Below are 17695 nucleotides of genomic sequence, written 5' to 3' on the forward strand. Positions count from 1 at the left end.
ACAGAAGCTATTTGCTGGGTTGGAAAACAAAGAAGGACTTCATCTTTTGGAGGAAGGATCTGCCTTCAGCCTGGACCTGCTAAATTTGGGCTCCGGGAAGTGTCCAGATGGATAGGATAGACTAGTTCTCCCTAAGCTTTAACGTGTGTGTGAATCACCTGGATCTTTGTTAAACTGTGGCTCGCGGTTCAGGAAGTCTGGGTGAGGCCTGTGAGTCTGTGTTTCTAACAAGCTCCCAGGGGATGCCCATGCTTCTGGTCCCCAGAGCACACTTTGAGTAGCAAGGATGTAAACTGTTGGGAAATGCAGATCTGGAACCCCAGGGGGGATGGGGGTGTCCTCAGAATATAGGTCACAGCTGAAGCCCTGGCAGTGAGCAAACTCCTCCAGAGAGAGGCGGGTCAGCCAGGAGGGAAGGTACCAGGCCTGAGCGGTGGGCACTCCCCTGCCCACAGGTCTGGTCTGGAGAGCAGGCGAGGAGCCTGACAGGGACCAGAGCAGAGCAAGCTGTCAGAGGAGTCGGAGATGGTCGGAGAAAGCTGTGTCTGGGAGTTTCTGAAAGGAGGAAGGGCTCAGCAGTGTGAACTCTGCAGCAGTCAAGTAGAATAGAGGTTAAACCTCTGCTCATTCTGAATTAATTGTTCATTTCACATTTTAAAAAAAGATTTGTTTTGCTGGGGCAAACAATTCCCCAAATGCACAAGCCTAACAGGCTTTGGTGCTGAGCTGCATCTGCCCTGCTCAGGGGATTTTTTCCAAAGCAATCAGTGTCTTTTCACAGGGTGGAAGATTTGGAGAAGACTCTTAATTAATGCGTAGGGCGGGGCGGAGGGTGGCCACGGAGGGTTTCTGCTTCTGTTGTCATTGATGAAAGATGACTTGGTGCCTGCTTTCTAATAAACACAGCTCAACCAACTTCACACCGATTGAGTGTCCGATTGTCAAATGTTAATGTACTGCAGCCTATAGTTTTAAATAGAATTAGAGATGTTTACAGCTTTGGTTAAATGCACCTTGTTCTTCCATATTAAACTCTATTACAAGTGTCCTCCATCAGCAAACAGGAGAAGGACTCATTAGGAGCTGGTCTGTGTGCGGGCCGTGGCTGCTGCCGAAAGAGCTAGCGTTCTATTTCCCTTTATTACAGGTTTCTAGCTGGTGGGGCATCGGCTGTGATTGCTTCCTATTTATGAGTATGATTAGAACCTCAGGTTCCTGGGTGTACGGGTGGATCTTAGGGAATCCACAAACACCCAGGGATTTTTATGCAGAAGTTTGCACTGCGTATCTGAGAGTCTGATGCTCTCTTCGGTTTTCTAAAGGGGTCCACGAGCCACTAAAGATGGACCCTTTACAGACTCTCTGCCATGGTCCTAACTGCCAGGTCCCCCAGAGCATCATGATGAAGCTGGTCCCTTTGCAGCTGGGGAAACGAAGGAGACAGAAAAGGACCTGCTAGTTGGTGGCAGAGCCGGTGACTCCCGGCCCAGGGACATCCATGAAGCCCACCCATAAGCCCCACGCCCACCGTCAAGCTCTGTCTCCAGGAAGCCTACCTGTTTCCACCCTGGCCTGCTGCAGGGCTGGTCTTTGGCCTAGCTAAGGATCAGGGCTGCCCAGCCTCCCCTTTCAGGATCTCCCCCGTCCCTGTCCTTCCTCAGCCCCCCTGCGCATCCCCAGTTCTCAGGGAACCCCAGTTGGGGGCCCCATGACTGCACCTGGCCCAGCCTGTGGCCAACTTGGAGTCGTTTAAAATGTCTTGCTCCGCTCCCCTCCTCATCCTCCCACGTCTTCTGGATTCCGTTTCCTGGTTCTTCAGGGGTCTCCTTCACTAGGTATCCCCTCTCTTGTTTTGTACCTTCAGCTGCTCCCTCGGTCTCCAGAGTGGCAGGCATTTCTCAGGCTGAGTGGACCACCTCCCGCGCCATCTCCTCCTGCTCTTTCCCTCCATAACCCGGAGTCTACGCTCCCTCCTCTGCCCCTCTCGCCTCTCAGCCTCCACTGGCTGCCTTCATCCCCATTCCTGAACGCAGCTCTGCCCCGGGCCTTCCGGGATCGTGGCTGAGCGCGGGCTCTACTGTGGAGCGTGTGTTCTAGCATTTGACACAGTCGTCCTTTCCCTGACTTACCCATTTGCACCCCCTAGGCCACCCCGTAATCACCTCTCCTCCACTCAGCCCTTCAGGGATGGCTTTCTCTAAGGTGCCGTCCTCTCTCTCTCTTTGCATGCACACCTGTGTCTCTGACCTCTCTTTAGCTGCAGCCTGAGGACCCCGCATCCACGGCTCCAACTGGACCCCTCTCCCGAGCTCCATGTCTACCCACCAGCCGTACCCCCCCCAAGCATCCTTCTCACTTCTCAGAAGCCAATGTCCCATCCTGACCACCATCATGAACGTCCCACCCCGTCATGCTCTCCCTCACAACCCCAGCACTTGAGATCACCTTATTTTATCATGAGGAACTGAGGCCATTCTGAAGTGAGGAAAAACTGCAATAAAAGGGATCATTTGGGATGCCCAAGGGATGGCAGAGAGAGCAAAAAGATACTCTGCAGGGAGAAGTTCTCCACCTTCAAGTCCCTAATTGAGGAATTCTTCCCCACTCTCATCCCCGATGAAGGGGGCTTGGTGGCCTGGTTACTTTTGTCTCTGATTTGTTCTCTTGATTTTGACGGATTGGGAATTTATGCAAACAACTGTCTACATGGTTTATGGATATGCGAATAAAGAGACCTTTGCTAATTTACAAACTCTTCTGTTTACGGCCAGCTTGACTGTTGACAGCATATGACTGTCAAGGGATGTTGTGAGGGATTCATTCCGGGTTAGGGACTTCCTGAGTTAACAGACGTGGCTGTGGTGGTGACAGTTTCCTTGCCCCTTCCGTGGCCTCTCCCAGGCTTCTTCTCCCACCTCCGTCCCCCTGAGGCCAACCCTGGACCGTAGCCCTGCTACTCGGGGTGGACAGTGCCACCTGGTGGCCATTGCTGAGAACTTGAACACCTTCGGCCTCCATCTCTCCTTCTTCACAGGGACCTCCCCTCCCCTCTCCGTCTCTGTCAGCTTCTCTGCCTCTCCTCTACGTGTCCACACATGCCCTTCCCCATCCAACCTTGGCCCAAATCTCTATCTCTTCTTATCATCATTTCTCTCTTTTCGTCTCTCCCTGCCCCTCCATTCCATTTACAAGTAAAGTCATCATTTGCGTCGTGTGCCATAAGCAGGCATGAACCAAGCAAATACGTCCAAGCCATCTCTCTGACTTGGGCGCCAGAGTCAGGATCAGAGTCTCCAGATGAGTTCCGTGTCTGGCGTTCTTTCTCTTCCCACACAGTTTGTTTTCTTTTGCTGGAATCCTGGCTTTTCTCACTCAGTAGCGTGAGTATAGGATTTAGAGTCAGAAGATCTTGTCCAAATCCCGGGCCTGCCTTTTAATTGCTGTGTGTCTTTGAGAAGCCATCTGAGCCCTCCGACCTGCGGTGTCTTCGTGTGAAAAAAAAGCCAGGGCCAACAGGATTTAAAGAGCTATCTTCCCGTGTGGAATACGTTCTCTGGGAGAGACGGCAGGGATGGGCTCACAGTCACCTCGGATGACAGCAGGGGAGGGAAAGGCACGTGGAGGGTACAGAGAGGCGGCTGCCCCCCAGGGAAGAGCCACCCCGCAGGCCGAGGACTGAGAGTGCTCGTGCACATGCTGAGCTGGGAGGGTCTAGCCACCCCCACCCCGCCCCCGGGCTGGCTCTCCCATCAGCTTGTTCTCAGCTTAGCTGGGGATAAAAACATCTGCTAGTATTTATTTGACCCATGTGAACGCCAGGCCTCATGCAGAGAAAGCTCTCCAGAACCTTCCCTGAGCCCTGAGTTGGGTCTCTGGCTGCCGGTTGTACTTCCTCAGACTGCTGTGCCTTGGTGAGCAGAGCAATTAAATAATGCCACTAAGGGCAGGCCCCTGTGTGCCTTGTCACCACACTGTCCCTGCAGCCTGTCACAGAGCCTGGTACCCACCTGCTTCTCAGTACTTAGAAAGGGTATCAACAGCCAAGGACTGGGGAGGCTCTTTGAAAACTAAAAAACAACCCATGTGGAATGGATTTTTTTGCCTATAAATTTTGTTCCTCCCTAAAGGCAGCCAGATGCTGTGCCTCAGACCACATCATCCAGAGCTTCTACAACTCAGCAAAAAGGCACTGCTATATTTATCCTGTTGGCAGCCCCCTCTGCTAATTTCCGTCAAAGAACAGCCTGAAATAACACACTTGTCTGGGGGGGTGACAAGGCCACAGTGGCTGCCAGCACCCTCTGGCTGTGGTCCAGCCCAGCGTGGGGAGGGAGGACGCTTGACGGGAATCCTGGGGTGTCTACCACCTCGGGGACCTGCAGAGGTGCCTCTTCTGTGGGACCAGAAGGAGCTGGTGTATTTTCCCAGAGAAGCCCTGGACCAGGATGGACCAGGAGGCAGTCTCAGGACCCTCCAGCAGCCTCTGAAACTACCGCCATCAGAAGACCACAGCTGACGTCTTGGGCCTGGGGGAAAAGTCCTCCACTTCCTAGGAAGATACCTGGCCTCCATATGAGACAGTTTCAGGCTAATGGATAGAAGCTTCAGCAATATTTTATTTCCCCAGATGAAATCCCAGCTCTGGAGCAAGGTTGTGAGAGTAGCTCATGTTTGTTAAGTTGCTTACATTTTTACAAAGGGTGTTCCTGGTGTATTGTGTTTCTCCCCCAAATTCAACACATATTTTTTTTTAGTACCCTGTCTGAGGAAAGCCCAGGGGTTGGTCTAATTTCCAACCACTCTAGCCCTTCCCTGCTACTTAGCAGAAGGGGTATCTCCTGCTGCTTCCCTATAGCCCCTGCCCACTCGGCCTTCTCCTGTTCCTTGTCCCTGTTAAGTTGCCTCTCATACCCCAGTGACGCCACGTCACCGCCTGCCCTGCCGCTTGTAATGTCCAGCCTGGCTCAGTTTTCCTCTGAGTAATTCAGTGGGACTCTGCAGCTCATAAAAATCTTGCAACAGAGAAAAACAGAACTTTTAATGAACCCAAGTAAGGCAAACGTTAAATGGAGTACAATCATCCCATCCCCCCTCTTATCCACAGTTTTACTTTCTGCAGTTTCAGTTACCCGTGGTCAACAGCGGTCCAGAAATACTGAATGGAAAATTCCAGAAATAAACAATTCCTAAGTTTGAAATTGCAGGCTGTTCTGAGTAGTGTGATAAAATATCACTCCGTCCTGCTCTGTCCCACCCAGGATGTGAATCATCCTTTTGTCCAGAGTATCCTGCCTGTAAGTCACTTAGTAGCCGTCTCGGTTATCAGATCAACTGTTGCAATATCTGTATCGCTGTGCTTGTGTTCAAGTAACCCTTATTGTACTTAATAATGGCCTCAAAGTGCAAGAGTAGTGGTGCTGGCGATTTGGAGAGTCCAGGATATTGTGACTGGCTTACTTCACTCATCACGATGTCCTCAAGGTTCATCCATATCATGGCATATGTCAGAATTTCCTTCCTTTTTAAGGCTGAATAATAGTCCGTATTATGTATAGATCAGTTTGTTTATCCATTCATCCATCGATGGACACTTGGGTTATCTCCACCTTTGGGCTACTGTGAAAGATGCTGCTATGAATTTGAGTGTACAAGTATCTGTTTGAGACCATGCTTTCAAAGGACGCATTTTTTTAAGAGGCTGATCACCATTGCTCAGGACAGGGCTTCACACAGAGGGAGTGCCCTGTAAGTGCTGACTTATTGCCATTTATCCATTCCCTAGAGCAGTGAGTCCCCTGCTATTGAGAAGAAGATGCTTTTGGAAGTCAAGGATCTCTTTGAGAGACATTTAGAGATTGTGATATATTCAATCAACGATAACCAAGGATATAATTTAGTACTAACTTAGATATCTAATTTTTAGTTAAGAACATTCTATTTATTTACGTTAACAATTGAGGGAGGGGGGTGAAGTGTCTTGAGTGAGAATTGGAGAAGAGCTCCCATCTTTGTTTTTTATAGTGGAACATTCTAATAGTCATGTTTGCTGAGCATAGTTTGATGTCTGTACCTAATTTGGATCCTCTCAGGAACACCATGTGACTGATGAGGATGGACAGACTCAGGGGCCTGGTGAAGGTCTCGGGCCTGTGGCATGCTCCCCATAGGCCAGCACCCTCATTCAGCAGAGTCTCCATCCCAGGAACTGTTGGTCTGAATCCATCCACGCAACTAGTTCAGCTGGGGCCACTCTTATTTCTGTTCTTTGAGAGGAACCTTAAAGGCATGTGGTCCAACAGGCTGGGGGAGGGGAAGGACATGACAGAAGGAGGGTCAGGACACGTCTGAGCCGTGGGGGGCTGGAGTGTAGAAGGGTTAGGCACTGGGTGACATTATTTTTTTTTTCTTTCTGGCCGCACCACACAGCATGCAGAGCTTCCCCGACCGGGTATCAAACCTGTGTCCCCTGCAGTGGAAGCGTGGAGTCCTAACCACTGGACCACCAGGGAAGTCCAACATTCCTAAAATTCTTGAGTCTTAAAGCATTTTCCAGCCACTTTCTTGCTGTTTCGTTTCTTAACCTCTCCAAGTCTCAGTTTTCTCATCTGTGAAATGGAGATGGTTCATCCTGAGATGGTTATGAGGCTTAAAGAAGCCAGGACAGGAAAGGGCTAGCAGCCTCCCAGAGCATGCTAAGTGCTCAGTGAATGGGGGACAGTGCTAGCCTCCTGCCCGGCCCACCATTCTGTCCCTTCCCTTCAGATGGCCTCAAGTCTTCACCTGCAATGTTCTGACACTAAGGGCATCCTTGAGGCCCTTTTGTGAGGATGAGACAAAATTGCACAGAAAGCATCCATGCAGAGACCAGTACAGAGTAGGTGCTGAGTCGATGGTGACGGCGCTCCCTGGGCCGGTGGTGATTCTGGGTGGCGGAGGCTTTCCTTTGCTTTCCTCTGCTTTCCTCGTGCTCCATGTGTCTTAACAGCTACCTTGGGCCTCTGGCGGGGGCTGCGGATGGGAGTCCCCCAGCGGCCTCTGCTCAAGCGATACTAATTGTGCCAGGGAGAACGGCTCACTAGAGTGGAAAATAGTCCTCATATATCTAGCTGAAGACGATAATGACCTTTTAAATAACAGAAGCAATTTTATTTCAATACCTCAATTACTCTGAACTCTCAAATGTCAAAGTGCTCAGCACTTTCAAAATAGCTTAATATAGACATTTATAGCACTTAGACACAGCTAGTTTCTTATCTAACCTAATTATGTGTTGTACAGGAAATGGCCAAGCTCACCATCTCTGTTATTTTTCACAGCGATCCCCGTGCGCGGCCCCGGGCTCGGCCTGGAGTCTGGCAGCTGGAATTTCTCCCCGGCCGAGGGTGCGTGTTCTGGAGCAGACAGGACTGGTCCCTGCCGGGGGCCTGGCCTCAGCCAAGTGCGGGGAGGAGGCTTGACGTGGGCCTCCCAGTTGGTTAATGTGCACAGCCCTGTACCTAGACTCCAAGGCACATCTGCCAGGAATGTGAGATGCCGGGGCCACTGGGACCGGAAGGAAAGGCCAGAAGTGGGCCACTGGGAGCAGGGGGCGGGCACTCTGCCTCGTAGGGCAAAGGCAGAAGGTACCTTCCCAGGATGTGGGTGGTGTGAGGCCAGCATCACCTGGCCACACCTGGCCAGACTGGTACCTTCTGTGGCCATTTTTCTAGAGGCTGCCCTCCACTCTCCAGAGCAGAGGCAGCCTGAAAGCCCCTGGCCCCAGGGTGACAGGCTCCTATGACCCTCCCTTCATCTCCACTCTGACCCTGTCCCTGACACTCTCCGTCACTCTGCCCCAAATCACAGTCACCTCCCTGCTGTTTCTCAGAGCAGCACGCTTCTTTTCCAGGGATGTGCCTGTGCTCATCCGTGTGCTGGAATATCCTCCCCCCACCGTCTCCCACCGACATCCAATGCTCACGCCCCTGCTGCTGCAGCTCTCAGGTGTCATCTTATTGGGGAGGCTGGTCACCCTGGCTCATGTTTCTCTTCCCATACTCCCTGGCCCCTTCCTCACTTGGTGGTGGTGGTTGTTTTTTTTTTCTCCTTAGAGAGGTACCTTATTTAACTGGTATTTTTCTTACATGACTATTGTTTGTGTCCCAAAGTAGAAGGCAAGCTCCTTGCAGGCTACGGTTTTTAGGAGTCACTTGGTCCATCTCAGTGTGCCTTGACAGCACCAGACACACAGTAATGGATTCAAGACAAGTATTCAGTATATAGTGAATGAGTGAGTGGATGGAAGGCCAGGAGAGCAGGCCAGCTCCAGGTTGGAAGGTCCATGGAGAGGGCAACCCATGGCTCTAGGCTGGTTGACAAGCAGGCTCTGAGGCCAGCCTTGCCCCTTACCAGCTATGCCAGGAAATTGGCTCAGGGAATGCATTCATTGTACATTAAGCATTTTATCACAACTGTTTTTTATTGAAGTATGGTTGATTTACAATGTTGTATTAATTACTGCTGTATATTAGGCATTTTAACCCTCCGCCAGGATTGGGTGTGACTGTGGACATTTTACACATTTGGAAACTGAGGCTCAGAGAGTTGTGCAAGGTTCCTCGAGTTCCTCAGCTGGGCTTGGGCAGAGCTGGGCTATGGGCCCCAGTCTGTCTTACTCCAAAGCCACATCTTGACCAGGGCTCAGTGTCCCCGGCTGTCGGCAGCTGCACTGAGCCCGCCAATCTTGGGAAGGTCCAGCTGTGTTTAGCTGTTGACCAGGCCTCCTGCCCCCTGCCCAGGCCCTGTCCCAAGAGGGGCCCCATGCAAGTGGCCAGTCGGCAGCCCCTACTCCCATCACATTGCCCACTCTTTCTCTTTGTAGCTCTCATTCCCTTTTAGCCTCTGTTTTCCCATCTCCAGCCCTGGCTCTTTTAGCTCGAGGCCAAGCGTCCGCTGGTGCCCAGGTGGAGGTGGTTCTCCTGCCCGAGCTCAGCTCCCGCCCTCCCAGCGGCAGTGGTGCTCAACGTTCCCTTTATCATGCCCTTGGCAAGACACTGAGAAAACACGTTTGCAGAACTTTTGAGAGCTCCTTTCCATTCATCACTCATTCATTCATTCATCCATTCACTCATTCATTCATTCATTCCCATATTTATGGAGCACCCACGTGGGAGCTGCCCTCCTGGCCCGTGGGCAGTATAGACGTAAATAAATAGGACATTATCTCTGACCTTGAGGACCTCACAGATGCTTGGAGGTTGGCTGGAAAATGGGAAATTTCATTCCAGAGCATTGGGCTGGGATAGAGGCAGCATGGAGTAAAAGGGACCAGGGAAGAGTACAGCTGTGGGCCGCTTGGCGCGTTGGGTCCCTGCTCCCCCTGCAGCAGGGCCTGGGCTTTGCACTGGCGCTCAGAGGAAGCAGTCAGGGGCCCCTGTCTTGGTGATAGGACTGCCCAGGGGGAGGCAGACAGCAAATAGAAAAGTGCTTCCCAGGTGGCCTGTGTGAGGGCAGCAAGAGCACAGGAGAGAGACAGCCGCGATGTGTCCTGGAAGGACAGGGGAGGTACAGGGTGGCCGCATCCTAGCGCCAAGGAAAGGAGGCTGGGGAGAGCTGGCAGGGCTCAGTGCTGTTGGAGGTTCCCCGACAAGGCTCTCCTGCAGGGGGCGGGTGGGAGGATGGGGGTGGGTGTGTGTGAGATAGACTCATTCCCATAGAGGACGCTTCAGCTGGGACGGGGCACTCAGCTTCCTGAACCTCGGTTTCCCTAACTGTGAGATGTGAGGATTACATGCAGACAGGATCTGGATCCTTTACCCTTCAGCTCCCAGGTCCCTGGAGGATGTCCCTCACCGCTCCGCCCCCTGAGTCCCCTGATGCCCCATCTCACAGGACAGCACTCCTCCACAGCCTTCCTCACCAGCTGTGATCTTCTCAATTTTGTCCTTGTCTGCCTCCCTGAATGGACTGTAAACTCCCTGAGGGCGGGGACCTTATCCGTCTCGTTCAACATCGTACCCTGGCACTGAGGAGCGTAGGAGCTTGATAAATAATTATGAATAAATACGGAATGAATTGGAGAGTGCCTGGCAGAGGATGTCACCCCAGTGAATTGTTTGGAAATTCTTACAAACCACTGAGTGCCTCCAAGGCGCTGGGCTCTGTGGGAGAGCGTGGGGCGCTCTTTTGCCCTGCGTGCAGTGAGACGGGGTGTCTGTACATTTCCCACGCCGTGAATCTACCCCCAAGTGCTGGCCCAGTGGTGGTAAAGTAAAACAGGTTCTGGGGCCAGTCTAATAATGTGACTACCAGAAGCAGCCTGCAAAAACAAAGCAATAGGAAGAGGAAGGGTCTCTTGCAAACTGCAAAGGCTAAACCAGCCTCTTCAAGGCGTTTAAACTCAAAATAACGCTTAGCACTGCATGACTCAAACTGAAGGCACCTACAGGCTCCACCTGGTCCCCCAAGCAACCAGTGTGTAACCTTGCTATGGTCTCAAAGCTTCAGAGGTCACCAGTATGGAGACTGGGAGGCTGGGTGCCCTCTTCCCTAGGCTGCTGGGGGTATCACTATTGGCTGCCCTGAGGACTAAAGGGGCCGGATGCACAACTGGCCAATCCCCCGGTCATTGCAGGCTTCTGAAGAGCCAGGGCCCCCCACACCGGTGAGGGTGATGCTCACGCTTGTACCACGGGACCTCAAGGTCCCCAGGCTTCTTCAGCCTGTTGTTCAAGAGGAGCAGGAATGCCCCGCTTTCATGGGCTGTGTTCCCCATTGCACAGTGGCGGGCCATCCACATGGGACCCCTCAGTTATTTTAGGAAGTTGCCCAGGGAGCATCTCGTGCCCTCAAGGTCTGATCCCCATGGACTCCGCCGCTGCAGCTTCTCTGTGAGGGTCGCTTCCAGCCCCGTGAGGCCCCCCACCACTGGCCCTGCTGCTTGCACCCCATACTTGTGCCTCTCAGCTTCACTGAGCACCAGTCACACTGGGGGCACGGACCACTTCCAAGTCATTGCGCTGTGGTGTTTCTCTAATGATGCACTCCTGGCAAATGGCGGTAAAGGGTCTTGCTCAAGGGGTGTGTCTGTATTAACCAGTTTAGGGGCAGAGATCTCAGCCAGGGCAACACAGTATTCCCTGAGCTTTCAGAGATTTGGAGGAAGGAGACAACTGGGAGAATCCTTCTACTTACTAAGAAGCTGTGAAGGTGCTGCAGGCGGCAGCCCACAAGAGGGCAATGGAAGCAACACACACACACACACACACAAACACACACACCGTCCAATCGGGACATGTGATGTGTACCCAAGAACTTGCTGAAGCAAAACTGATTTTGGTTTAAGAGATTTGATTTTATGCTAAACAAATTTCATCAGGATTTTCATATGAAGAGTCTTTTCCTGCCCAAATGTGCCCTTCTTGGCTGCATGTTAATGTGGTCAAATCCAATCTCCAAGTCCTCTGGAGGTCCCGGGACTGGGTTCTCAGCACTTGGCTTCTGGCTGCTGGCTGGGCTTGGGGGAGGCAGTTGCTGTCACAAGTGGCTTCCAGAGCCCTGGGCTGCTCTCCTTGGAGACCAAGGCACAAAGGAATGAGAGCAGAGGGTCAGCATGGGGCAGGAGGCTCTATCCCCCAGAAGTGAGGGCCAGAGGGACCCAGAGGCCCTGGAAACTCAGTTGGTGGCACGAAGAGCCCCATGTGAGCCGTCCACCTGCTTCCACTGTTGAATTTCAGTCTGCTCAGGAGAAGGGATTCACCCATCACACACCGAGTACCAGCAGGTTGGGTTGGGCGCTTGGGCAGGGCACCATCCTTCCCGGCCTCTAAGGGGTCCAGGGAGCAGGGTGACCAGACTTAACAAATACAAATACAAGACGCCCAGTTACATGTGAACTTCCAATAAACAACGAATACTTTTTCCTTGCAAGTATGTCCAGGTGAGCCCAGGCCTGTCAAGATGGTGAGGTGGGCACGTCCTAAGCCTTCCTAGGGGGCCACAGTATGTAGAGCCATCTCCCTGAGGGTGGACTCGGGTGCACATCCTGACCTGGTGCTTTCACAGCCCCACTGGAAAGCCCTGCTTTCCTCTCTGCGATTAGAGGGGTGTCGGTTGCACTGGGTCCTCTTCCCTGCCTCTCAGAGGATGTGGAGTGTTGCCATGATGAATGGCTCGGAGAGCAGCTTTTATTGGGAATGGTGACACAGTTGAGACTTCCCCAGGGCGGGAGCAGTGGCTACAGCATTGCTTGTGGAGGTGCGCTGGGGACTGGCCTCACAGTTATTAAGAAGTTGTCATGGGAGTTATTAGGAAGTTGTCACAGTTATTAAGAAGTTATTAAGAAGGCTCAGCTGGGTGAGAGCTGGGCACGGCTGCTGTCTCAGGCTGAGCTGGTGAATGTGAGTAGAATACGGGAGTCCCTGACCCCAGAGGCCCCTCACAAGCCACCTGTTCTTGGTGGGTGGGTAGCAGACGGCAAACGCCTCCATCCTCACCCCGTCCTGTCTCTGTCTACTCCAGAATATCTCCTCCAAGTGGGGACTCTGCAGCCCACATCAGCATTATCCAAGCGATTTTTTTTTTAACAGGAAGACTGTGGCTTCTGCTCTAACTGAGCCCCAGAGCCTGAGAGTCGGACTTGCCTTCCAGGATGTTCCCGAAGAAATGCCATTCCTGTGTGAGCACCTGGCTTCAGCCTGATAAACCTCTGGGAGAGAGAGCGAGCGTGCTTCCTGTCGTGTTGTCTCTGTCCTCTGCCCAGCCTGGCCAGGGGACTCCCCGGGGAAGGGCAGAATGGCTCTCTGTCCCCAGGGCCCTGGCACAAGGCCTGGCTCAGCAAGAAAAGATACTGGTAAGTGAATGAACAAGTGATGTGTTGAAAGATTACATCATGTCGGGGACTGGCGGTCTGTCGTTTGCTTCATCCCTCCATCAAATAAACAGGTAGGATTTCAATCTCACGACAAGCCATCGTGTAGACACTGGAATCTGATTTTCCAGATACAGAAACTGAGGCTGAAGTTGGCAGGAAGTGGGGACACTGGGAACGGGGCTCAGGCTGCCTGGCGCCCGGGCGCAGCTCTTATCTGTGACCTTCACTGTGCGTGCCCGTCCACAGATTCTGGTCTCCAGATACGGAGAGGTGGCGGCACAGCTTGGCACAGCTCCCGCTCTGGGGGCCCCTTGTGCCTGCTGGATTTGGGGTGCTGGCAGGCCTGCATCTGCGTGGCCCTCGCACTTCAGCCCAGTTGGCCGGTGTGCCTGGCCTCTGCCCTGCTTGCCCCTCTGTTGGGAGCCCTGGTGCCCAGCCCGCTCTCCCTCCCCACTCCTCGGGCCTCTGTCCTGGACTTCCCTCCATCACTGACAACTGTCAGGGACCCCAGGCTGGCTGACTTCTGGAATACTGAGGACAGTAGGAGTCTCCTGTCACCCAGGTTGCCGAGGACCTTTGGACCCTGGACCCCCGCCGTGCCTGGGGCTTCTCTCCCTGCCCCCATCCCGGGGCCACTCTGTTTGTTACCCCAGCAGACTCTGCTTCTGACCCCGCTGGAGCCCACGGGGGGCCAGGTCTGCAGCGAGGGTCGGGGTGTCCCTGCTCCCCTCTGGATCTGTGCGCCGAGCTTCCCTCCTCTAGGTAACAGGGAGCTGGGCTTGGTGGAATGTAGGCTCTCCGTTTAGTGCCACTAGGAAAGAGCTGCCACCAGCTAGTCCCCCGAACCTTCCCTGACACAGCGCCCTGACGGTGAGCCTGCCTCCCCGGCTCCTTCTCTGCCGCCTCCTCGGGGCTCGTTCTGCCCGCAGCCTCTCCTGCTCCCACGGATGCTCCACGGCTGCCAGCTCTGTGGAGGGCATCGACCTTTTCACCCCAGGATGCTGGCACCGTCCCCAGCCACGTGCCGGGTCCTTGCTCCCTGTTGCTTCACCCCGCCCGTGAAGGGGCCGCCACCTGGACCTGCCGTCACTCAGAACTGTTTTTTTCACTTCCAGAACCACCAACTCTGAAACACCCGCCACCACGGCTCAGTCACTCATCCGCACGTGCACGGACGGAAGCAGCGCTTGCGGAGCGCCCCCGTGAGCTGGGCACTGGGATGCAGCTCTCTGTGGTGGTGGGGTGGGGGGGGTCCGTCTCTGCCTCCTCACTCCCGCTCGCCCTGCCCCAGCCCCTGCCTGCAGCCTCGCAGCCCCGGAGCAGCGGCCGCCCCTCCCTCCAGCCTCCACCTTGCCTTCTATCTTCGCCTGCTCGTCTTTCTGCCGCCAGCCCGACGCACCCTGTTCCTTCGCCCATGCTGTCTCCTGTTCCTATAAAACGCTGCTCTCCACCTCCACAAGGCCAAGACCCACCTGCCCTTCCACGTCTTGCTCCAGGGCCACCTCCTCCAGCCAGTGTCATGGGCTGAACGGTGTGTTCCCCCAAATCCAAGTCCTCATCCCCAGGACCTCAGAATTAACCATATGTGGAGATAACATCTTTAAAGAGATAATCAAGGTAAAATGAGGTCATATAGATAAGCCGTAATCCAATATGACTTATGTTCTTTGAAGAAGAGGAAATTTGGACATAAACAGGTACAAAGGGAAAACCACGTGAAGACACAGGGAGAAGGCGACCATCTGTGAGCCAAGGAAGGAGGACTTGGAATAAACCAACTCTGCAGGCACGTTCCTCTCAGACATGTGGCCTCCAGAACTGTGAGAAAACTTCTGTTGTGTAAACCGCCCCTCCCACCCCCCAGCCTGTGGTACTTTGTTACGGCAGCCCTAGCTAACGACTACAGCCAGAATGCCATTCCCTAGGGCACGAGAGGTCTCACTTCTACCTCAGGTCACATTTGTTTGCACAAACATCTTAGCCCCAAGACCCCAGCAAGACCCATCTCCATCCCCCCACCCCATTTTTCCTGTGATATGGGGAACCAAAAGGCGGTGCTCAGGAAATGTTTGTCGAACGAATGAGCCCAAGAGAGCCTTTAGGCCAGCAGACCTTTCAGCTCTGGGTGAATGCTGTGAGTTGCGTTTTGAAACATGACAGCAGGCTCCTGATATTTACGACCCGGCTTGTTGGCCTTCCTGGGGAGGGGTGCGCTCTGCTCTTCAATTTATGGTCCTCTGGTGCAGCCCCAGACTGACTAGGGGATTGCAAATGGACTGTCTGCTAACAGCATATGCAGACAATGCAGGAGGTGACATGATCCTTGGCCCCAGGGTCAGACACCTGCCCTTCTCACCCAGGGAAGAGTGCTCGGGACCTGAGACAAGTCTCCTCCTCTATCTTTCCCTTTGCAAAGACCTCGAAGTTGACAGATTGATTACTATTTCCTAACTATCTCTCACTCACTTATGATTTTTGACATAGTTCATACCGCCTCTACTTTCTTAATATTTATCTTTACATTGACTCACTGCCCCCCTGGAGACCAGATGACCTGGGCCATAAGACACTGAGTCCATTTATTTGCTATCCCCAGGCCTGAGCTAAATTGGGATGGGCCACCAAACAGGGCCTCTGCAGGCCTTGGAGAAATACGGGAAAGATTGATATTCTCTAGAAGGAAAATCTCAGGGAGGGAGTTAAAGCTAAGGAGTGTTGCCACCCCAAATCTCTGTATGCCCAGCTTAGCTGGATTTCATTGAAGAGGCAGGTGAATTTCCTTTCAAGGCTTCCAGAGGCTGGGGGTGAAGAGAAGACGTGAGAATGAGGGTGATGCCTTCAGTATCCAATGCCTGAACCTTAAGGTACTGGAATTCCTCAGAGGGGCTAACTAGCCACCTGCCATGTATCTTCAGATGGAGAACCAAAGTCACATGGCAGTCCAGATTCTCCCAAGATGAGCTGCAACTCAAAACCAGCATGTGGACTGGGGCCCTTGACCTTGTACGGACAGGTCCCTGGAAAAACCTGCTAAGACCGAGCCCAGCTGGGACCCACCACCTGCTTGTGGGGTGCAGAGTGGGAGCAGGCACCCCAGGCAGGGTGTGTCCTCCCAGCTGACTGGCCTACGCCTGCGGTGGGCAGCCATTGCGTCCGTGGCCTGAGCCCAGCCACGGCCGCTGGGCCTCGAGTGTGGGTCCCTGCTCCCTACGCTCTCTAAGGTCCCCCGCACAGCAGGCAAGACCACGGGAGGAGCCAGATTCCACCGAGGGAGATGGAGGGGATGAGAAACACTCTGAAAGTGGGCTGTGCGTCCCTGAGGCCTTTCTGCCTTTCTAAGTGTGGAGCTACAATTACCTCAGTGGGAAAGGGTGGAAATTTTAAACTCAAGAGCCCTCTTGTGTTTGGAAAATAGTTGTTTTAATAAAATAACAACAATACAGTCTTTCCCATTAGTTTCCAGTAAGCGGCCCGGTGTTTTTTCAGTGCAGTAAGCCCTTTGAAAGGTGAGTCACGTGATTTCGTGCGCCGGTTGGCACCCTCGAGCCACGCTTTCCAGTGAGCTGCTCACGGGCCCCGATGGGCGTGTGTATCTGTTTTGTAGAAGCGCATCCTTGTGCAATGCAAGGCCAAAGTTCAGGGTGTGTAGCTCTAGCGGCCAGCAGCCACATCCTTGGGGACCTTTCGGAAGGGAGGCTGGGGGTTTCCTTGGTGCCCCGGCACTGAGTCTGCGACTTCTGCTTGGTGTTGCTGCCCCTCAGGGCACACGGCGGCCATGCCAGCGCCTTCACCAGCTCTCGCCTCCTAACCCTCTGCGGACCAGCAGAATATTCTCCCCTTCTCATCGCCGACCAGGAGTTTGGTCTGGTTTCTTGGGAAGAGAAAGAACAGACACGCGTGTTAGAGCAAGCCTGTGCATCCTGCTTACCCCAGCCTGCGTGCGTGGCATTACAACGCGGGGCTTCAGTCCAGGACCCCAGGAGCCTGTACCTGGCCTCCACCTGAAGCGGGGGGAGCTGGCCCACCGGAGAGTCTTTTGAACCGGGGACAGCTTTGAACTAGGAGGCTTGTGGCTCCCAAAGCACTGAGGGCACGTTCCCAGAGAGCAGGGCTCCAGGGAGCACGGCAAGGCCCTGAACTTGTCCCTCGAGCTGATACGCAGCCCGGCTGGTGGGCAGAAGGAAGGACAAGTTCTCCAGCAAAGAATTACGGCTCAGGGCCTTCTGTCCCTACCCAGACACTCCAGCCTGGGCCACCCTGCCTCAGCCTGGCATTCACACCACCACGGACCCCAAATGGCCCCCTCCAGGGCCGGGAGGGAAGAAGGACAGTGGCTCCTGAAGGTCTGGCCCCCCGAGGCTACACTCCTAGTGAGTAGAATGGGCTCATGACAGTAAGCACCGCCACCGGGTACCTGTGAAGAATAAAACAGTGTAGCCAAACGTAGTATCTGACACTTGTCTATTCCACATTGGCTTAGAGCCCTTGAAAGGCAATTTTTGTAATGTAGGATAATCATTATACAAAATGTTAACAATCGGCAGTGGACCTCAGGAAAAAAGTCCCTCTTTAGGATAAAATCACAAAACAATATACTTTTACCTCCTGGATTTCTTTATGAATTCATAGATATTCAAGAGAGTGAGAGAGAGAAAGAGCAAGAATATGTGTGTCAAAAACCACTTCCTAGGGCCCTATACGGCCGCCTCGCCCGTATGCTGTATATGCTGGGCCCCTCTGGGTCCCTGGGTCCCTATAGTGAGGCCACCTCCTGGGGCCGGGGAGGCCTGAGCAGAACAGCCAGGGCTTTCCTAGGGGGTGGCACAGCGCCCTCTGCTGGAGGCC

The 17695-nt window shown here is 53.5% G+C and overlaps 1 protein-coding gene across 1 annotated transcript in view; it reads right to left on the bottom strand.

Moving 5' to 3' along the window:
* Nucleotides 1-14120: 14120 nt before the first annotated feature.
* The window catches only part of WDFY4 (WDFY family member 4), a 277765-nt gene continuing 274190 nt past the window's right edge, over nucleotides 14121-17695 (bottom strand). The window contains exon 62 of the mRNA XM_082425453.1: nucleotides 14121-16721. Coding sequence (XP_082281579.1) covers nucleotides 16655-16721 — 67 coding nt within the window. The 3' untranslated portion in view covers nucleotides 14121-16654. The remainder of the gene's footprint in view (nucleotides 16722-17695) is intronic.

The sequence above is a fragment of the Balaenoptera physalus genome, assembly GCF_965194825.1.
Source record: "Balaenoptera physalus genome assembly, chromosome: 14".
NCBI lineage: Eukaryota > Metazoa > Chordata > Mammalia > Artiodactyla > Balaenopteridae > Balaenoptera > Balaenoptera physalus.